General features: G+C 38.6%; 1 protein-coding gene across 2 annotated transcripts in view; it reads left to right on the plus strand.

Annotated features, from left to right (window-relative positions):
- The window catches only part of LOC126213297 (uncharacterized), an 86,808-nt gene that overhangs the window by 23,069 nt on the left and 39,603 nt on the right, over positions 1-24,136 (plus strand). Inside the window, exons 2-3 of one of the 2 annotated variants that reach the window (XM_049940973.1) lie at positions 11,378-11,799; positions 22,357-22,650. In XM_049940973.1, coding sequence (XP_049796930.1) covers positions 11,505-11,799; positions 22,357-22,650 — 589 coding nt within the window. In that variant the 5' untranslated portion in view covers positions 11,378-11,504. Of the gene's footprint in view, positions 1-11,046; positions 11,800-22,356; positions 22,651-24,136 lie in introns of those variants that run through there. The other variant, XM_049940972.1, reaches the window with a different exon arrangement.

Genomic DNA, 24,136 nt, shown 5'->3' on the forward strand with positions numbered 1-24,136 from the left:
CCAGTCGCGTACGGTTCGCGGGAAGAACGACTGCCAGAAAGCCTCCGTGTGCGCTCAAATCTTTCTAATTTTACATTTGTGATCTCCTCGGGAGATATAAGTAGGGGGAAGCAATATATTCGATACCTCATCCAGAAACGCACCCTCTCGAAACCTGGACACCGAGCTACACCGCGATGCAGAGCATCTCTCTTGCGGAGTCTGCCACTCGAGTTTGCTAAACATCTCCGTAACGCTATCACGCTTACCGAATAACCCTGTGATGAAACGCACCACTCTTCTTTAGATCTTCCCTATCTCCTCTGTCAACCCAACCTGGTACGGATCCTGCACTGTTGAGCAATACTCAAGTATAGGTCGAACGAGTGTTTTGTAAGCCACCTCCTTTGTTGATGGACTACATTTTCTAAGGACTCGCCCAATGAATCTCAACATGACACCCGCCTTACTGACAATTAATTTTATATGATCATTCCACTTCAAATCGTTCCGTATGCATACTCCGAGATATTTCACATAAGTAACTGCTACCAGTGTTTGTTCCGCTATCATATAATCATACAGTAAAGGATCCTTCTTTCTATGTATTCGCAATACATTACATTTGTCTATGTTAAGGGTCAGTTGCCACTCCCTGCACCAAGTGCCTATCCGCTGCAGATCTTCCTGCATTTCGCTGCAGTTTTCTCATGCTGCGACTCCTCTGTATACTACAGCATCATCCGCGAAAAGCCGCATGCAACTTCCAACATTGTCCACTAGGTCATTTATATATATTGTGAAAAGCAATGGTCCCATAACACTCCTCTGTGGCATGCCAGAGGTCACTTTAACGTCTGCAGATGTCTCTCCATTGAGAACAACATGCTGTGTTCTGTTTGCTAAAAACTCTTCAATCCAGCCACACAGCTGGTCTGATATTCCGTAGGCTCTTACTTTGTTTATCAGGCGACAGTGTGGAAATGTATCGAACGCCTTCCGGAAGTCGAGGAAAATGGCATCTACCTGGGAGCCTGTTTCTAATATTTTCTGGGTCTCACGAACAAAGAAAGTGAGCTGGGTGTCACACGATTGCTGTTTCCGGAATCCGTGTTGATTCTTACAGAGAAGTTTCTGGGTTTCCAGAAATGACACGATACACGAGCAAAAAATGTGTTCTAAAACTCTACAACAGATCGATGTCAGAGATATAGGCCTATAGTTCTGCGCATCTGCTCGACGACCCTTCTTGAAAACTGGAACTACCTGTGCTCTTTTCCAATCATTTGGAACCTTCCGTTCCTTTAGAGACTCTCCTGTGAAGGCCATCTCAAAAGTATCGTGTATGCAGAGTCAATTCTAGATGTGGAGACACTGGAGTAACGTATTCATGCTGCATTTGACATTGTTCGGATGCGCCCTGGCCAAAGTGAATGTGTGAAACAGAATGTGCTACGGCTTGTACATGCATGCATTGAGGCACATGGAAACCATTTTCAATACATACTGTAACTGTGACTGTATAGTACAGTGCATATTAGACCACTGTCTAGTTAACAATGTATGATTGAATAAATGGTCTCGAGCGTGGAGACCATGCATTTCCGAACACAAGTTCATTGGGCCTTTTGTTCTGTATCCTCTCATCGCTCAATCCCTAGAGTTTCTACATGGTGGAAAAAATCACCCCGTATATTGACATACCGCTAATAAAGCAAACAACTTCACAAAGTCTGCAGATCACACAAGCATTGTTACCGACTCTAAAACATCCACAAACATACAGTTTAACACCAACCAGTTACTTGCAGATGTTACAAATTGGTTCATAGTAAATTGTTTAGCAATAAACCTCACACAAACCAATTGCGTTCAATTCTGTTCTGGCAACAAAAGCCCACAGGAGATTACTATTGCACATGAGAGCCAGCAAATCGGAGGATACGTGGTTCAAATTTCTGAGGCATTCATATAGATAACGGGCTTAAATGGGAATACCACATCTTCCAAACCTTGGAAAGGTTTAGCTCAGCAACATTTGCCAGCCAGTTTATCTCTGTCTAAAAATCTGCCTATTTTGGCTACTTACAATCATCAACGAGTTAGGCACAGTCCATATCAATTCAGGCAGGCTAGGAAAAAATCTTACCTTCATAGTCTCGGATGTTATTAAATTTAGCATATGTTAAAATAAACAACTAAGTAAGGAATACATATTTTTTTGTTTTCTCCAAAGAAATTTCTGTTCCGAGATACAGCCCTGCAAAGATGACACTGCACATACCATCTTGAAGATACGAACTTTTGAAAAAATTTTAAAATCTCTGGAACAGTTCTAGATACTTTTTTTTTATTTGAAAGGTAATTGCCTTATTATTACACAGAAATCCTCCATTTGGACGTATCTGTCAAAGTTCTTTTGCTATAGCTTCTGAACCTTTCTTTATAATTTACGGGGAATTTTTTTTTTCAAAAATGCAAATCCATACAATTGTGATTTTTTTCTGTTGATTAGTATCATATAGTTCTACACTGCCTGAAAAGGAGAGCTTCCACTTTTAGGCTGAACAGGTTTTATAAACAATTGAAATTTCAGCCATACATAAAATCTGTTTTATTAGCACATAACAGTGGCATAAAAATCAAAACCTAGCCTTATTTAACATAATTTTAGCTCTGAAATATGAGTAAGATACTAATTTTTCAAGCATTTTAAACTGTTCCAATTTATACAACTTGTGTGCACTGTATTTTGTACTGAAATTAGCCAGTCAATGAACTAAAAATGTGTTCCACTGCTTCAGTATCTTCCTTTGATATAGAGTGATGCCTTCCTGTTGAACCTACAGGAACTTGAGCGCTTTTGATCTTCAAAACATTGTGAACAGGAAGTGAGCAGTGATGGAATTGTTGCTGTCCTTCAGCTGGAAACCTATATCCAGCAGCTTGTCCATGTGGTAGCATAAAGTTCACTACAGTTTCATTTAACTCATAACTGATGACTACAGTCTCTGCAATCCACCAGTCACAGCCATACACAAACACCATAAACACCCCCCTTCTCAGGTTAAGAATCTGAATATTATCCTGCTGTTTCTGAGGTGTTGCCCAAACGAATGAAATTTCTTCTTTCTTGCTGTTTAAAATGTGTGCAATATGAGTTCACCCATCATTTTAGTCCAAAAATGTGTCTTCTGAATTCCTTTCACAAGAGCAGTTTGTTTGGACCGTTCTTCTGTTTTCTGCTCATGGAATTCTTCAAGTTCCTCTTCGGACAAAAGAATGAGGGCTGTGGATGTGTAAGATTTCACGACTCTCGTAAAATCCTCGGCATTCTGAATTGCAGCTGTATTTGGTCTGGAAAGATTATGTTTTGTAGCATGGTGCTTCAGCAGGCCTCCTACACCATCACAAGGCCCCTTCCCATGGCCAGTAGCACTGTATACCCAGTCAATTGGCACAAGCAACTTACTCAATTCAAACTGCTGGTAACAGTTTTTAAAATGACTAGGAGCACCATCAGAAATAATGATGATCTTCTCTGCCCTTGTTTGCAGTTGAAGAATTTTGTGCATCGCTAGCAAAGCATGAACTGTCATGTCCTGTGTCATCACTTATAACTGCAACACTTGTGATCTTGTTTTGAAAATATTATCACTCTTGTAAAAAATTGAAACCTGGTCATTATTCCAATGACACCCTTGTATTCTTGTGGTAGAATTACAGACCAGTTCTCAGCAAAATCACAGTGAATCACTAAACATAGTTCTTCAGCCTATACACACCCTTTCACTTCTGCAATGTGTTGTTGTTGCAATTTCTTCAGATACTGGTGTGTTACTGCTTTCACTGACCATTTATTTATTTATTTATTTATTCATCCGTGGAACAATAAATATTGTATGGATGTCGTCACATTACAACACATGAGCACACATTTACTTTTACAATTAAACAGGTTTCTCATATTTTGTGTAGTTTTTATAACTAGTCATACACATATTTATAATTACATAATATTTTGGTGATAATGTCATATGTTGCTAATAATCTACATCTATGTTAAATATTCTTTTACAGTATAACAACTTTTACTTACTAAAAAGGTTTTAAGCTTTTGTCTGAAAGTGAGGGGCTCATTTATTTCTTTAATTTCTTGGGGTAATTTGTTGTACAGTTTTATCCCATTGTAAAATATACTTTTTTGCGTCTTTGCCTTGTTCTTTCTATCTAGATGGAGGTGGTGACAAGCTCTTGTTTCATGGTCATGTATTAGGCTGTTTGTGTTGTACATGTTGAGATTTTTCTTAATGAACATTATGTTCTGAAAGATATACTCACAAGAAACAGTTAGAATGCCTAGCTTTCTAAATAGTTCTAGGCAGTGGGCCCTGTTGTTGCTGTTTGTTATTATCCTTATGGCTCTTTTCTGTACTTTGAACACAGTTTGTATGTTACTGGCACTTGTTCCCCAAAACATGATCCCGTAGCTGAGGACTGAGTGTAGATATCCGTAATATGTTATTTTAAGACAGGTATTATTGCATACTGGTGCAAGGATTCTAAGAGCATAGCATTCTGTGGATAATTTCTTTGCCAAAATGTTGACATGGTTTGTCCATTTCAGTTGGCTGTCTACATTCATCCCTAGAATTTGGTACTTGTTACACATTCTAATTAATTATTATTAACTTTTATTCTAGTGGCATTGTGTTTTTTGTTAAATTGGAAGTTAATATAGTTAGTTTTCTTTACATTTAGGGTTACTTTATTTTTTAATGACCAGTTGTGGACATCATTGAGAGCCTCGTTTGCTCTTTCTGACAGTTGTGTTGGATTTGTCAAGTTCTTCAATGAAACTGTCAAAGGCAACAGTTTTCTCCGTTTATTTTCCTCCCGTGTCGCATATGTAATTTCTGCAGAGTTATCTGCTATGTCTTCCAGGCCAGGTATCAAAAGACAGGCCTCCCTTTCCAAGGCAGTCCCCACACTCTCGAAACAAACAAGTCTCTCACTTTACGTCACAGACTACTAATGACTTCAAGCGCCCAACAAAGATGTCATATGTAACGTGCTCCAGTAAGTTCTTCAAAGTTACCAAACAAAGTTCAAAATGCACGTAGTAGACACATAAGCAGACATCTTTAGGTGGGTGTGGAACTACCCACTTAGGTCGTAGTGTACAAAATTTTTATCTTCCAATATGTGTAGTTGCTCTTATAAATTGCAAAAGTTTCTTTAATACTGCTAGTCATGTATGTCTTTACTTTCACAACTTTCTGACCTTCAACTGTTACAGTTATAGTGTCTTTTTTGTCCGCACTTTGGCGAGGACAGTCCCAATCAAGTACTTTGATACTGATGGAATGTGGTTCAAAATTGTTTTCTCTGAAAATGTCTCTGGAATAAGAGTTAAAACTCACACCTTTTCACTGTAGGATGCACAATATTCAACAGCTGAATTGATATTTGTGAAAAATTCCTGGCAATAGGTGCAAGAGTGCTTTGGTTCATTTTCTTCTGAAGCTGGAATTTCTACTTTGAAGAGTGTGGTCAATTTTGCTGTAGTGTATTCAACCATAGCGTTAGTAATTTCTCTGAGCTTTCTTGATGCATAGAGCTTATGACTCGACTTCACTGACCACGGTTTCTTAACACAACTAACACGTACCTCTGTAGTTGACTGTTTCAGGGTATTTAATTCTTCCTCTATTGATGCAAAATCTGCATCATATGCAGGCTTCACCTTATTCAGATACTATGATTGTTGTTATTCTGTCAAAACATTTAGGACACAAAAAGTCGCCACTGGAAAAATCTTGGAAGTAGAAAAATCATAGAAGTCGAATTTCACAAATATCGAGCACCTGCAGGTAACGTTAATCGGTTCATAAACCACATTGAAGCTGTACTGGCCCATTTAACAATCAAAAACAAAGAAATAGTGGTTGCTGGTGATTTCAATGTAGACTTCCTTAAAGACTCTCCCAATAAGAGCTTATTTGAGTTAGTAACACAATCATTCAACTTAATTCCCACTGTCAAGCTCCCCACTAGGGTAGCAAATTGCTCACAAACTGTCATTGATAACGTCTTTATAAAAAAGTCCAATGAACAAAAATATATTACAAAACCAATAGTCAATGGCCTCTCTGACCATGACATGCAGTTCCTTCTGTTAAATGTTAATACTGAGCAGGATATAAAATCTGTCAAATCTGAGCTCAAGAGGGTAATCAATAAGCCAAAAATTGATTATTTTAGGACACCCCTCAGAGACATTCACTGGAATGATGTTTACAGCACTCATGGCATGAATGAAAAAGTATAACACTTTTGCTAATGAAGTGCTTACCTTATTTGAACACTGTTTCCCCCCAAAACTAACGAAGGTTAGACCTAAGTCTATAAAAAAGCCATGGATTACTCAAGGAATAGGGGTATCTTGTAAAACAAAAAGAAAACTATCTGTTAATCTGAAACAGTTCGGATGTTGATGCTATAGCACATTACAAGAAATACTGCAAAATATTAAAGACTGTAATACGGACGTAAAAGCAAATATATTACAAGGAAAAGATAGTCATATAACAAAATAAAGACAATAAGGGATATAGTGAAGGAGGAGACCGGTAGAACCAGACATGAAGAGGGACAAATAGCATTAAGAGTAAATGATATGTTGGTGACAGGTGTGTGTAGTATTGCAGAACTTTTTAACAAACATTTTATAACTGTTACTGAAAAATGGGGTTGTCAGGTTCTGTAGATGCTGCTATGGAATACCTCAGACCAGACATTTCAAGTAACTTCCATAATATGAATTTGACCCTCACTACCCCAGCAGAAATAATTTCCATCATAAAACCTTTAAAATCAAAAACATTTAGTGGGTACGATGGAATATCAACAAAGTTAATTAAAGAATGTGATTCTGAGTTAAGTAACATATTAAGCTATCTGTGTAACCAGTCATTTATCAGTGGAATATTTCCTGAATGGTTGAAATATGCTGAAGTTAAGCCACTGTTTAAGAAGTGAGATAAAGAAATGGCATCAAATTGTTTTCTATGTTGTGATAAACTTCTTCATTGCTTCTTAATTTCCATTCCTCTGTATATTTTGGTGGCCCAAGTATTTTTCGAATCATTTTTGGTTCTAGAATGTCAAATTTGTGTAATTTGTAGTTCAGTACTAAACATTCTCTTGCATAAAGAGATTCTGGTTTTACTACTGTGTTGTAGTGCCGTATCTTCAAATTTTTAGACAGACACCTTTTGTTGCAGACATTCCTAGTTATTTCATAAGCTCTCTCCATTTTATGTACTCTTTCTTGTGCAGCGAATTTTTCTAAGCAATTTTCTTGGATAATTTCATCCAAATATTTAAATTTATTTGCCCCCTTTATCTGGCCAACATCTGTTGCTAGGGATTCCAGAGCATTCGTACACTTTATTGTAGTTTCTTGTCAGTTTCTTTGTCGTGGTTGTTCATTGTAGGTTTCTGTATTGTATTTGCTCAGCTTCAATGCTAATTTGTTTACTGATGAGGCTTCTAAGAAATCTGAGACCATCCAATGAGTTCTGGATTTGCACGAGGAATTAACCAGTTGACACCGCTGCAGTGTGTTTTGTGAAAAGGACTGTTTGAAATGTCTTTTGACTGGGGCCACAGAGAGTGAAGTGAGCTGACTATTTGCATATCCATAAAAGAGTGATATATGACACACACAAAAAAAAACAGACTCTGATCAGGTTGGCAATAAGTGATCTCATTTGAAGACTATGTTTCAAGATTAGATTAGATTTACTTTCATTCTAACTGATCTGTGGTAAGGAGGTCCTCCAGGATGTAGAACATGTCAGAAAAACAATAATACATGACAAATATTTACAACAGAAACAAATAAGCTAATGTACCTTCCACAGGTCCTAAGTGGAATGATCATCATTTTTTTTAATGAACACTATATGAAAGAATCATTTTACAAACACTAATGCAATGATTTTAAAATAAAAAAGCATTTTTTTTTTTATTTATGAGGCTATAAACATGTATCAGTTGGTTCTACTGAGAAATTCATCAATGGAGTAGAAGGAGTTGGCCATGAATAAATCCTTTAGGCTTCTCTTAAACTGAATTTCATTCGTTGTTAAGATTTTTATGGCTGATGGCAAGTTACTGAAAATGTATGTTCCTGAATAATGCACACCTTTCTGTACAAGAGTAAGTGACTTTAAATCCTTGTGAAGATTATTCTTATTTCTAGTATTGATTCCATGAATTGAGCTATTGGTTTGAAAAAGTGATATATTTTTAATGACAAATTTCATTAAGGAATAAATATATTGGGAAGCAGTAGTTAGTACCCCTAGTTCCCTAAACAGGCTTCTGCAGGATGTCCTTGAGTTCACACCACATATAACTCTTACTACACGTTTTTGTGACTGGAAAACTTTAGGTTCGCTTGATGAATTACCCCAAAAAAGAATCCCATATGACATTATGGAATGAAAGTAAGCATAGTATGCCAGCTTTTCCATTTTATATCCCCTATGTCTGACAGAATTCGCATTGCAAATAGAGATTTGTTAAGACACTTCAGCAGTTCTGTGGTGTGCTCCTCCCAGTTGAATTTATTATCAAGCTGTAATCCCAAGAATTTAACACTGTCCACTTCTTCTATCTGCTTGTCATCGTATGTTAGGCATATTCTAGTGGGACACTCCTTACAAGTTCTGAACCGTATTGGCTAGGAACCAGTGATTAATGTCCACAAATATTTCATTAGCCAATCTTTCTAAGACTACACTTGATTTGCTATTTATTGCAGTGTTTGTATCATCGGCAAACAAAACAAACTTGGTATCTGGTAATGTTATTGATGAAATGTCATTGATATATACAAGAAAAAGAATGGGACCTTGTGGCACCCCACATGTAATTAGTTCCCAGTTGGACGATACCTGATAGCTTAATACATGTCTTTTTCCTAATAACACCCTTTGTTTTCTGCCAGAGATATAAGATTTGAACCATTTTGCAGCAATTTCCTGTTACACCATAATATTCTAATTTACTTAAAAGGATATTGTGATTTACTCAGTCAAATGCCTTTGACAGATCACAAAATATACCAGTTGCCTGCAACGTTTTGTCTAATGAATTAAGCACATTTTCACCGTAGGTGTAGACAGAATTCACAACATCAGAACCCTTTAGAAATCCGAACTGCGTCTTTGACAGTATGTTACTTGAGATAAGATGGTTATAAAGCCGATTGTACAAAACTTTTTCTAAAATTTTTGAGAATGCTGGCAAAAGTGAAATTGGACAGAAATTTGATGCTATTTCTTTATCTCACTTCTTAAACAGTGGCTTAACTTTAGCATATTTCAACCATTCAGGAAATATTCCACTGATAAATGACTGGTTACACAGATAGCTTAATATGTTACTTAACTCAGAATCACATTCTTTAATTAACTTTGTTGAGAGTTCATCATACCCACTAGATGTTTTTGATTTTAAAGGTTTTATGATGGAAATTATTTCTGCTGGGGTAGTGAGGGTCAAATTCATATTATGGAAGTTACTTGAAATGTCTGGTCTGAGATATTCCATAGCAGCATCTACAGAACCTGACAACCCCATTTTTCAGTAACAGTTATAAAATGTTTGTTAAAAAGCTCCGCAACACTACACACATCTGTCACCAACATATCATTTACTCTTAATGCTATTTGTCCCTCTATATGTCTGGTTCTACCGGTCTCCTCCTTCACTATATCCCATATTGTCTTTATTTTGTTATATGACTATCTTTTCCTTGTAATATATTTGCTTTGACATCCGTATTACAGTCTTTAATATTTTGCAGTATTTCTTGTAATGTGCTATAGCATCAACATCCGAACTGTTTCAGATTGACAGATAGTTTACTTTTTGTTTTACAAGATACCCCTATTCCTTGAGTAATCCATGGCTTTTTTATAGACTTAGGTCTAACCTTCGTTAGTTTTGGGGGGAAACAGTGTTCAAATAAGGTAAGCACTTCATTAGCAAAAGTGTTATACTTTTTCATTCATGCCATGAGCACTGTAAACATCATTCCAGTGAATGTCTCTGAGGGGTGTCCTAAAATAATCAATTTTTGGCTTATTGATTACCCTCTTGAGCTCAGATTTAACAGATTTTATATCCTGCTCATTATTAACACTTAACAGAAGGAACTGCATGGCACGGTCTGAGAGGCCATCGACTATTGGTTTTGTAACATAATTTTGTTTATTGGACATTTCTATAAAGATATTATCAAAGACAGTTTGTGAGCAATTTGCTACCCTAGTGGGGAACTTCATCTATGCAGATTTTTATTTCTCAGTCCTAGAATATTTTGATGCAATAAGGATATCTGACATTTCACATTGACTGAGTTAAAATTGGGTAGAGCTGAAATATCTGCTGACTGTTGAAAATTCCTGGTCAATAATTGTTTATGCTGATGTAATAACCTAGAATTATGTTTTTTGGTTTCTTTCTCAAACTGATGGTTTTTCTCAGTCCTAACCTCTCTTAAAATTTGGTTTCTTTCTGTCCTGTTACCGGGCCACGCACTGCATGAAAACGAATTTGTCCCTTTAGCTGGTTAATAATTTTCTTACTTTGTTTCTTTTGCACTACAATAATTCCTTTTCTATGAAAATTAACCGCTTTGGAAAAAAAAAGTTATAGTTTAGAAAACTTCCCAAAACATCCATCACTTTCCCTACCACTACCAATAATGCATTGTATTGACGTATGCGAACATTACGTCGTAATTCAAATACCATCAGATGTTTCACACGACAAACGCAAAGAGATAATTCCACAGATAAACCCAACTGCAGTACTGAGTTTATACTTGTATGTCGGGCGGGTGAATTTCGAGAAGATATTAAATTTTAGGGAGTGGCTTTTACAGAATTTTGAAACTTTTCATTGATTTAGTGGTATTAAATCTTTGATTCTGAAGCTTTTTACTCCACCGAGAAATTGATTAAGTAGCCCCACCGCAAGAATATTGATGCACAGTTCGAAAAAAAAAGATATCGATAGTTTAATGACGATACTGCTACATTCAAAAGGGTTAAGGCGTACCGAAGAAAAATATCCGCTGCCTTGATGTACATTGCAGTGTTTTAATCAATCTTGTAAAAACTATAACTTGTAGATGTGTCATGTCTTCACGATATGATGTCAGATGATATGTTACCCCTGCAAACTAAATGTCACTAAACTTTCTCCTTTGACAGAGACTGATTAGATATAAAGAAGAAGGAAAAATAAGATATTAAGAAATGGGTTAGGTGGAAGTTCGCATAGCTGTCGTAACAATGTTACTGCGGCTGTTAAACAGAAATACTTCCGGCCTCGAGTCAAGTGGGCAGCTGCTAATCCGTGCGGGGATGTGAGTGGGCGTCCCCCGGCGTTGGTTGTGACGTATTGAAGCCGAGGCGGGGCGTTGCCCACAACATCGGGCCGAGATGGGAGACCGCGAGGAGCGTCAGGACCTGCTCGTGCGAGACGGTTCGCACGAGTACGACGCCACCTCCGGCGCGGGGGCGGTCGGGCCCGCCGGCTACTGCAGCGACGACGACGAGTACGATGCGGACGGGGGCGGTGTCACACTGTCGCCGGCGAGGGAGGCGGCGGAGGTTGCGGCCCTCGCCTTGATGCTCGCCCTTTCGTCGGCGGTGGCCGTCGTCTTGCTGCCGCTCTACTTGGACACCGTCGCCTCAGTGGGCGACGCCTACACCGCACTGCTGTTCACCACAATCGGTAAGAAATTTCGTGCATACTGAAACGAAGTGTGAATGAACCCACTGTTTATGTCACATCTTTTAATCATCAGCATCTCTGCCATCATTCACATATTTGACCACCCTAGGTGCCCAAACTGTTGTTATTGTTGTGGTCTGAAGTTTGATTTGATGTAACTCCCCAAACAAGACTATGCAAGTTTCTTCATCTCTGCATAACATCTGTAACCTACATGAAAATGGGGGAGAGTGTGATATCAGACAGTCCCCCACCTCCTGATATCTTGGTTGTTGCGACAGACTTATCTGTAGTTTAGTCGAGGTCTAGGTTAGGTGGAAATGGCCCTACACCATCCTCTTGTTTGCCATGATCAGTAATCATTTTCATGCTTACAGAAATAAAGTCTGAAGGGACCATCTGATTATATAGAACAGTTGCAGTGTCATGTCTTATTATCAATACCACCATCACCACTGTCATTCAAATATTCCGCCACCTCAGGTATCCAAACGTTGTTGTTGTTGTTGTTGTTGTTGTTGTCTACTGTCTGAAGACTGGTATGATTTAGTTATTTGTTTATTCATTCATCCATCCGTCCAGGGATCATCTCACAATGACATAGCACCTGTAATCAGAATACAATGAAAGCAGATAGCTGAAAAATAAACATACCCGCAAAATATAGAAGCATGCTTTTATGAGAATAGGACAGATATTCAGCCATGGTCTCGATGAAGGAACCAGCCAGACATTTCTCTGAAATAATGTAGCAAAACTATCCAAAACATAAATTAGGATCACCAGGTGGAGCAAACGATTCTGTAACAAACATGAAGCTTTTCGGGATGAATATTGATTGTCAATTAACAAGGCGTGAACGCACGAAGATACTGACAAAAAGAACGTCATCAACATGTTATGCTTTTAGGGTTCCATCATCAGTTTGTAACAGTCAATGTTTGTGGTGATGTACTATTCCTACAAGAATAACTAGATGTAGGCCTAGTAAGTTTTCTATACCTTTGTGAAACTGGATCCAGTTTGGACTTATATTTACCAAGGTAGAACAAACAGAAAACTCAAAACAGCATTTCCTGTCAGAGAATAAAATTGTCTTAATAAACTGCCCAAGGGGATGAAAAAGATTACTTAAATACAGCTGTTTAAAAAGGCAGTTGGCCATTCTTCATAAATAATGTATACTACGCAGTTAAAGATTACTACACAGTTAAAGATTACTTGGAGGACTCAGTAGTGGTTAATAATGTTGGGGGAACATTACAACACAGTGTCACATTACGAAAAAAATGTCAAGAGGTATAGTATATGACTGTTATATCTTATTCTCCTGGGATAAACATGCTACACTGTCTCATTCGAATGGTCTCTATTGTATCACGTTACACACAGTTGGCTCCAGATAGACTAACTTATAAAACATAGTTCTGCACTTCATCACTGCACGCACTAAAGACACTTGCAGGTCAGTCCTGACCACAATCATCCTGCTATGCCTCTTGCACTAACTGCAGTCTGTTTAGAAAACTGATTCCAGGCCTGTAAACATACAACTGAGCCTCATGCTTGTCTCCATGCCCTCCTTTCAGACCACCTGGAAACCAGTCATCGTCCCCCAATATTGAGCGATATGTTTATCTCAGGAGAATAAGATATAACAGTCATATACTTCATCTCTTGACCTTTTTTGTAAAAGTATTGCATTGTGGTCATGTGCTCTTATGTGACACTGTTATGTAATGTTCCCCCATCATTATTAAGCACTACTGAGTCCACCAAGTAATCTTTAACTGTGAAGTAATCTTTAACTGTGTAGTAATCTTTAACTGCGTAGTATACATTATTTATGAAGAATGGCTCAGCTGCCTTTTTAAACAGCTGTATTTAAGTAATCTTTTTCATCCCCTCGGGCAATTTATTAATACAATTTTATTCTCTGACAGGAAATGCTGTTTTGAGTTTTGTTTGTTATTCCTTGGTAAATATAGATCCAAACTGGATGTAGTTCACAGTGGTGTAGAAAACTATCAGCAAAATATATAATAATATTTTCCCTGATTTAGACAGCAGATTTGTAGGCGTACCCACTTAGTGCAGTAAAGATATCCAGTTTCCTAAACAGTTCTTCACAGTGAAGCCAACTACTACTTCTAGTTGTTATTCTTATAGTTCTTTTCTGTAGTCTTAATATTGTGTCCAAGTGTTGTACCTTTGATCCCCAAAAAATAGTCCCGTAGCTAACAAATGAGTGCTTGTAGGAATAGTACATCACCACAAACGTTGACTGTTACAGACTGATGATGGAACCCTAAAAGCATAACATGTTGATGACGCTCTTTTTGTCAGTATCTTCGTGCGTTCGTGCCTTATTAATTGACAATCAATATTAAGCCCAAAAAAGCTTCATGTTTGTTACAGACACTGTAGATTTGTATCTACTATGCTTAAAGCAACAGTTATTTTCCTTCTTTATGCTGTAGTGTTTATTTTCTTTATATTCAATGTTAGTTTCACACACAGTGCCCAATTGTAAACATCCATGAGGATGTTACTATCATCATTAAAGATAACTTTTTCTTTATATCTTAAATGTCCAGAAAGTTATTGCTATACAGTGTGAATCACGTAGAACTTGCACCGCGAGTATTGCAGAAATGGGAAGTGCTATCGATATACAGTTTTCACAGAATGGATTAGTAGTCAGGGGCTCATATTGTTAGTTAGTAAACAGATTTATACTCAGAAAGCATACTTTTGTGCAAATAAACACACTCTTTTAAATGGAACAATATCTATTGACATTAACAAGCTAAAAGTAGGGTCAATGGAAGCATCCGATTCCACCCGTATGCTTCAACCTGTGACTTAATGGTGTTGTAGTGCACGACGTCACTTTGGCCAGTGTTTTTGTCGGTTGTGTTTGTAGATGTCATGTTGTTGTATTTGATGATGCCCTCTGTTGGGGGTGTGGACATGATAAGTTCAATGTGTTCATTAGAGTTTTGGTTGTCATTGTGCTAACATGATTTTGAGTTTAGGTAGTTGGTGCAGTAATGTGGATTGTGGAAGTGTTCTCAGCGAGAGTGTGTGTGTGTGTGTGTGTGTGTGTGTGTGTGTGTGTGTGAGAGAGAGAGAGAGAGAGAGAGAGAGAGAGAGAGAGAGAGAGGGTCGACAGAAGCGTCCGATCCCATGCGTCGGCTTTGACCCATGACGTAAGGGTGTTGTCGTGTGAGACGTCATGACGGCGCGGAGTTTGGTTTGAGTGTGGCTGTCTCCAGTTCTGTTTTATCTTATTTTATTTACTTCGTTCTATCTCGTGAGATATTTTTTTTAAAATTTAAAAACACTTATTACTTATTTTAATTATCTGTTTCCTCCAATTTCTGTTTTATTTTATTATATTTATCTTTCTGATCTGTTCGTTCTATCCCGTGAGATTTTTGTTTTAAAAAGACAAAAAACACTAATCAGCTACTGAAGCATCTTTATCTTCTATGGGTTGCAGGGGTTACGACCCCTGGGGAGGTGGGTGGGTATACATGCATGGCTGTCTTTACTTACACGTTGTAGCTACGCAAGGCGTCTAAATTTGTTTATATTTAGTTTGCCCCCCACCCAAAACACCCCATTTCCCGCGCTTGTCCCGTTAGTGTCATTAGGCTTCTTGTGGAAAGTGTGTGTGTTTTTGTTTCCGCCATATTTGTGACGTCATGGGTCAAAGCAGACAGGGCGGGATCGGACGCTTCCGTATTTCCGAGAGAGAGAGAGAGAGAGAGAGAGAGAGAGAGAGAGAGAGAGAGAGAGAGAGAGAGGAGTGAGAGTGAGGGTTAGAGTATGTGTGTGAGGAGGAGGGGGGGAGGAGGTGTGCACACGCTGTGGCCAACCTAGGGGGTATTGCTGGAAGCTTTTGTTGGTAATTATTTTTTGATTTGGTTTTATTCTATAGCAATTCTGGTGTTTTTTTCTGTTGTATTTTTATGGTAGGTCCGTTGGTTTTAATTCTGTGGTGAATATGGGGTATTTTGGTTTTTTGAGTTGGTGAGATTTTGTTTCCACTGTTCAGAGTTGTAGGTGTTTTTTTACATCAAATAGCTGCAGTTGAGCTACATAGGTCAAGGGAAATGTGCGATTCCACTTTTCGGGTTTGTAGGTGTTGATTTTTGGTATCAATAGTTGTGGTAGAGTTATATAGGTCAAGGGAAATGTATGATTCCTGTGGTTTTGTTGGTGTAGCGGAATGTAGGATTTGATTTTTTTTGGATATTACTTGTTTTAGGATGGTGCAGTGTTCTTTTATTGTTGTGTATTTACTTTCTTCCTGCCCTAAATCTCCAATTTTCAGTGGTTGTCCCATTAGTTTCATTTTATTTTTGCAGTGAAAATTTGTCATTTTTATTTTTGTTCACATTTGTTTGCATGTGTATGTAGTGACACCATTGTCACCATATTATATATGTGGAACTAGCCATTTCCACAATACTGATCATGTCATGGGTCACAGCAAACGAGTGGAATTGGACACTTCTGTAATGCCATTGAAATGTCAATGGTGTTTGTTGCAGGATTCTATGAGTCATTTAAGAGGTATCATATTTTGAAAAGTTTCCACACCAACACTTGTTTGTGCCATTCAACCTGCGTAGTTGCTAGGTTCGGTGCTGTTACATCTGCTTACAGTGTGCTTGTTACACCTTGCTAATCATTTAGTTTGAGACAGTCCAAGCAGTAGGTCCCGAGCGGACAATGCGATTTACCAAGGCAGAAAAAGCCAACATGCTCATGGTGGATGGAGAGTGTAGGGAGAATGCAGTTAGTTCTTTTACGGTGTATGCAGCAAGATATTCCAATAGACGTCAACCTTCTCTTCAACCATCTACATCAAAATGTTAGACAGCATAACAGAAGGAAACAAGCGACAATAGATCAGGGGGAAATTAATGTTCTCACTGCTGTTGCAGTTGATCCGCACGTTAGCTCGTGCACAATCGCACGAGAAAGTGGCACGAATTTTGCAGTTATTCTACACGTTCTCCATTGACAAAGGTTCAATCTCTATCACATCTCTCTCCTACAAGAGCTGCTTGGGAATGATTATGAGACTCATGTTAACTTCTGTACATGTTCATTAAGACAGGATACTCCAGATGTATCATGTATCTTGTCCAGTGATAAAGCCACATTTACCAACCATGGCCAGGTAAACTGCCAATATTGTACTGTTGTTCTGTCAACAGTCCTCGTTGGCGTTATCGTGTGTAATGTCAGCGTCTGTGGAGTGTAAAAGTATGGTGCTGCATAGTGAACCGTTAGCTCGCGGGCCCGTTTTTCATAGACGGATCAGTGAATGCGCAGCCCTCTAACAGACCATTTTCCATGGATGCTAGATGATGATCTCTTGTGGTACCAACATGATGGCTGTCTAGCTCATAGTGCATGAAGCACTACAGCATATCTTCACAAATTGTTTCAAAATCATTAGATTGGATGCAGAGGAACTGTATCTCGGCCTACCCGTTCCCCAGATTTGACGCCTGTAGCGGGTTTTTTTTTTTTTTTTTTTTTTTTTTTTTTTTTTTTTTTTTTTCCGGGGGGGGGGGGGGGGCGGAAGCTGAATGACGCTGTCTACAAGAACGTACCATCTAGACCCTATGATGTGCTACAGTGTACAGGGCGTACTAATTTGCTTCCGCCGTTTTTCCCCAACATTTAAGGCAGCAATCGCTGACACAGTGTAACTGAGGCGGAATAATGGGAACCGGCCCGCATTTGCTGAGGCAGATGGAAAACTGCCTAAAAACCATCCACAGGTTGGCCGGCACACCTGACCTCAACACTAATCTGCCAGGCGGATTCGTGCTGAGGACCGGCACATCTTCCTGCTCGGGAAGCAGCGCATTAGACCGTGTGGATAGCCGGGCAGCTATACTTAATTGCAGGATACCACCTGTCTACCTCGACCCGTGACATAGTTGCACTGTGCTGCAATGTGTCGTGTGATGTCATTGAGCTGCGGTGTGTTTGTTTTGGAGTAGAAGTGTAATGTTGTAGAGGGTGGTGGCAATGTATTTGTGAGGTATGTTATTGTGACATTTAGTGTGCTACAGTCGCCACGATGTGGAGTGTGCGAAATTACACAGTGGCACAATGGAATATATGATGGAGAATGTTGTCATATAAAACAGAATATGACATAAAATAGAAAATGTACTCTTAGGTGCCTGTGAAACCTCTGGCTAAGTGGATTTTTTTTTCTTTTTTTAATTAAATTGTGGGAGGAGGAGGTAGGTGGATCAATGTTTATTAGTATATTAAACATGCGATTCTATTGAAAATAAACATCGATACACCTATCTTCTCCCATGATTTAATTAATAAAAATTGATCCGTGTACCTTCTCGCATGATTTAATTCAAAGCATTGACCCACCTACCGTCTTCCATTATTTAATTGAAAAACATTAATCCACTTCTGATATTTATTGAAAACTATTTTCTCATGTGTTCTGCCATCTTGTCCTATCCAATTCATCATGTTCACTTCCTATCATTCAGCACACATACAGTTAGTAACTGCAACACCATAATGCCGACACTGTAAGTGCACTTTTGGTCTGGGTTGAGCTGTATAGGTGAACTGGAGATTGGGATACAGTGGTGCTATGCTGTATTTTGTGTGGTTTTGTTGGATTTTTTGTGACAGTTTCAAGTGTTTGGTTTTTTTTTTTCAAAACTTTGATAAAAGCCAGCCTTTTATATAATTTTTTTGTAAATATAGTTTTTTTAAGTAATTAATTGTAGACAACATTAATTTTCACACTAGTCGCAGAGTTGTATCAGCTGCCTTCATTTACACAACCTCTGAATATGAGTTTTGTATTATCATTTGGATGATTTCGTACTGCATTGTATTATGCTTGTGGTTAAGAATTTTCAACTGTCAGCAGATATTTTAACTCCACCCAATCTTAACTCAGTCAATGAGAAATGTCAGCTATCTTTATTGCATCAAAATATTCGAGGACTGAGAAATAAAATTAATGAATTAACTATCTGCATAGATGAATTAGAGTCTTCAAATCCAGCTGACATAATCTGCCTCTCTGAACATCATGTGACCACTGGTATAGAACTTTTAAGTGTTACAGGGTTTAGGTTAGCATCTCACTTTTGTAGATCAGAAATGGAGAAAGGAGGAGTTGCCACATTCATCAGGAACTGTCATAAATTTAAGAACATAGACATTCATAAATTTTGCCTAGAACAGCATATGGAAGCATGTGCAACAGAATTAGAATTTCACAAAAAATCCTTCATAATATTAAGTGTATATCGAGCACCTGCAGGTAACTTTAATCTGTTTGTCAACCACCTTGAAGCTGTACTGGCCCATTTAACAACCAAAAACAAAGAAATAGTGGTTGCTGGTGATTTCAATGTAGATTTCCTTAAAGACTCTCCCAATAAGAACTTGTTTGAGTTAGTAACACTATCATTCAACTTAATTCCCACAGTAAAGTTCCCCACTAGGATAGCCACTTGCTCACAAACAGCCATTGATAATATCTTTATAGAAAAGTCCAATGAACAAAATTATATTACAAAACCAATAGTCAATGGCCTCTCAGACCATGACATGCAGTTCCTTCTGTTAAATGTTAATACTGAACAGGATATAAAATCTGTTAAATCTGAGCTCAAAAGGGTAATCAGTAAGCCAAAAATTGATTATTTTAGGACACTCCTCAGAGACATTCACTGGACTGATGTTTACAGCGTTCATGGCATGAATGAAAAATATAACATTTTTGCTAATAAAGTGCTTACCTTATTCGAACACTGCTTTCCCCCAAAACTTGCCAAGGTTAGAGCAAAGTCTACAAAGAAGCCATGGATTACTCGAGGAATAGGGGTATCTTGTAAAACAAAAAGAAAACTGTATCTGTCACTCCGAAACATTTCCAATGTTGATGCTATAGCACATTATAAGAAATACTGCAAAATATTAAAGACTGTAATACGGATGTCAAAGCAAATATATTACAAGGAAAAGATAGTCATATCAGATAACAAAATAAAGACAATATGGGATATAGTGAAGGAGGAGACCGGTAGAACCAGGCATGAAGAGGAACAAATAGCATTAAGAGTAAATGATACATTGGTGACAGATGTGTATAGTGTTGCAGAACTTTTTAACAAACATTTTATAACTGTTACTGACAAGATGGGGTTGTCAGGTTCGGTAGATGCTGCTATGGATTACCTTAGACCAGACATTTCAAGTAACTTCCTTAATATGAATTTGACCCTCACTACCCCAACAGAAATAATGTCCATCATAAAATCTTTAAAATCAAAAACATCTAGTGGGTATGATGAAATATCAACAAAGTTAATTAAAGAATGTGATTCTGAGCTAAGTAACATATTAAGCTATCTGTGTAACCAGTCGTTTATTAGTGGAATATTTCCTGAATGGCTGAAATATGCTGAAGTTAAGCCACTGTTTAAGAAGGGAGATAAAGAAATAGCATCAAATTTCCGTCCAATTTCACTGTTGCCAGCATTCTCAAAAATTTTCGAAAAAGTAATGTACAGTCGTCTTTATAACCATCTTATCTCAAATAACATACTGTCAAAGTCACAGTTTGGATTTCTAAAAGGTTCTGATATTGAGAAGGCTATCTACACTTACAGTGAAAATGTGCTTAATTCATTAGACAAAAAATTGCAGGCAACTGGTATATTTTGTGATCTGTCAAAGGCATTTGACTGTGTAAATCACAATATCCTTTTAAGTAAACTAGAATATTATAGTATAACAGGAAATGCTGCAAAATGGTTCAAATCTTATATCTCTGGCAGGAAACAAAGGGTGTTATTAGGAAAGAGACATGTATCAAGCTATCAGGCCTCATCCAACTGGGAACTAATTACATGTGGGGTCCCACAAGGTTCCATTTTGGGGCCCTTACTTTTTCTTGTGTATATCAATGACCTTTCATCAGTAACATTACCAGATGCCAAGTTTGTTTTGTTTGCCGATGATACAAACATTGCAATAAATAGCAAGTCAAATGTAGTCTTAGAAAGATCAGCCAATAAAATATTTGTGGACATTAATCACTGGTTCCTAGCCAATTCTTTGTCACTAAACTTTGAAAAAACACACTACATGCAGTTCAGAACTTGTAAGGGGTGTCCCAAGAGTATATGTCTAACATACGATGACAAGAATATAGAAGAAGTGGACAGTGTTAAATTCTTGGGATTACAGCTTGATAATAAATTCAACTGGGAGGACCACACCACAGAACTGCTGAAGCGTCTTAACAAATCTCTGTTTTCAATGCGAATTTTGTCAGACATAGGGGATATAAAAATGAAAAAGATGGCATACTATGCTTACTTTCATTCCATAATGTCATATGGGATTATTTTTTGGGGTAATTCATCAAGCCAAGCTAAAGTTTTCCGGGCACAAAAACGTGCAGTGAGAGTTATATGTGGTGTGAACTCAAGAACATCCTGCAGAAGCCTGTTTAGGGAACTAGGGATACTAACTACTGCTTCCCAATATATTTATTCCTTAATGAAATTTGTCATTAAAAATATATCACTTTTTCAAACCAACAGCTCAATTCATGGAATCAATACTAGAAATAAGAATAATCTTCACAAGGATTTAAAGTCACTTACTCTTGTACAAAAAGGTGTGCATTATTCAGGAACACACATTTTCAATAACTTGCCAGCAGCCATAAAAATCTTAACAACCAATGAAATTCAGTTTAAGAGAAGCCTAAAGGATTTATTGGTGGCCAACTCCTTCTACTCCATTGATGAATTTCTTAGTAAAACCAACTGATTTGTATATAAGTACAACATAACTTCTGCACAATTTCAGTGCAGTAATGTGTTCATTGAAAATGTGTGTGTGTGTGTGTGTGTGTGTGTGTGTGTGTTAGTATAATCTAACTTCTGCACCATTTCAGTGCAGTAATGTGTTCATTGTAAATAAGTATTACAGTAGTTGTATTACCTTATAAATAAATAAAAAACTTTTTTATTTTAAATTCAGTGCATTAGTATTTGTAAAATTACTCTTAGTGTTCATTAAAAAATGACGATCATTCCACTTGGGACCTGTGGAATGGTACATTAGCTTATTTGTTTTAATTGTAAATATTTGTCATGTATTGTTGTTTTTCTGACATGTTCCACATCCTGGAGGACCTCCTCACTACGGATCAATTGGAATGAAAGTAAATCTAATCTAATCTAATTAAAATAGAAACATTATTTTGCATTTTTGAAATAATATTTTTTTAATGATGTTATCTGTGCTATAATACTGAGCTAATCATGAAATAGTATTTTTTACATGCATATAACATCAAATAGTTAAAGAGAAAGATGTAAACTGTGTTTGTAAACTGTCAGGCCCTCCTGATGTGGTCTTTAGATCACCACTGTCAAAGAGTGTGCCGAATAGTAAATGGAAGGAATCTCGTTCCAGTAAATTACGATGTGCTAACTGTGTGATGACACGGTACAGGTTCGTCAGCAGTCCTGCTGCCAGTGGCGTGGGTGGCAGGGGGCGTACGCGTGGGCGGCTACGGCAGCGCCGGCATCGCCGGCTACGCGCCGCCGAGCGTGCGCTTCCGCCTGCGGCTGCAGCCGCGGCGGCGCTGGCTGGTGCCCCTGAGGGACGGGTCGCTGCTGGCCGTGGCGGGCTTCCTGACACTGAGTGCTCTGCAGGAGAAGCGGGTGCCGTGCCACGCTCAGGACCCGCTCAAGGGGCTCATCATGGTCGTCGCTATCGTACACTATTTCTTCTTCTCACACAGGGGTCAGTACTGCCTCGGATACTTACTCTAACCAGTACAACCGGTAATGTTACGATTTGGTACCAGGTATTTTATAAAAGTGGATGTTATAACTGTGTATTGTTCTTCCTATAAATTATCAATACAGAGCACAGAACACACAAATTTAATCAGATAGCAGTAACATGCAATAAATAGCCATAATACTTATACGAGGGCAGTTCAATAAGTAATGCAACACATTTTTTTTCTGAAACAGGGGTTGTTTTATTCAGCATTGAAATACACCAGGTTATTCCCCAATCTTTTAGCTACACAACACTATTTTTCAACGTAATCTCCATTCAATGCTACGGCCTTACGCCACCTTGAAATGAGGGCCTGTATGCCTGCACGGTACCATTCAACTGGTCGATGTCGGAGCCAACGTCGTACTGCATCGATAACTTCTTCATCATCTGCGTAGTGCCTCCCACGGATTGCGTCCTTCATTGGGCCAAACATATGGAAATCCGACGGTGCGAGATCGGGGCTGTAGGGTGCACGAGGAAGAACAGTCCACTGAAATTTTGTGAGCTCCTCTCGGGTGCGAAGACTTGTGTGAGGTCTTGCATTGTCATGAAGAAGGAGAAGTTCGTTCTGATTTTTGTGCCTACGAACACGCTGAAGTCGTTTCTTCAGTTTCTGAAGAGTAGCACAATACACTTCAGAGTTGATCGTTTGACCGTGGGGAAGGACATCGAACAGAATAACCCCTTCAGCGTCCCAGAAGACTGTAACCGTGACTTTACTGGCTGAGGGTATGGCTTTAAACTTTTTCTCGGTAGGGGAGTGGGTGTGGCGCCACTCCATTGATTGCCGTTTTGTTTCAGGTTCGAAGTGATGAACCCATGTTTCATCGCCTGTAACAATCTTTGACAAGAAATTGTCACCCTCAGCCACATGACGAGCAAGCAATTCCACACAGACGGTTCTCCTTTGCTCTTTATGGTGTTCGGTTAGACAACGAGGGACCCAGCGGGAACAAACCTTTGAATATCCCAACTGGTGAACAATTGTGACAGCACTACCAACAGAGATGTCAAGTTGAGCACTGAGTTGTTTGATGGTGATCCGTCGATCGTCTCGAACGAGTGTGTTCGCACGCTCCGCCATTGCAGGAGTCACAGCTGTGCACGGCCGGCCCGCACGCGGGAGATCAGACAGTCTCGCTTGACCTTGCGGCGATGATGACACACGCTTTGCCCAACGACTCACCGTGCTTTTGACCACTGCCAGATCACCGTAGACATTCTGCAAGCGCCTACGAATATCTGAGATGCCCTGGTTTTCCGCCAAAAGAAACTCGATCACTGCCCGTTGTTTGCAACGCACATCCGTTACAGACGCCATTTTAACAGCTCCGTACAGCGCTGCCACCTGTCGGAAGTCAATGAAACTATACGAGACGAAGCGGGAATGTTTGAAAATATTCCACAAGAAATTTCCGGTTTTTTCAACCAAAATTGG

The sequence above is a fragment of the Schistocerca nitens genome, chromosome 11, assembly GCF_023898315.1.
Source record: "Schistocerca nitens isolate TAMUIC-IGC-003100 chromosome 11, iqSchNite1.1, whole genome shotgun sequence".
Taxonomy (NCBI): Eukaryota; Metazoa; Arthropoda; class Insecta; order Orthoptera; family Acrididae; genus Schistocerca; species Schistocerca nitens.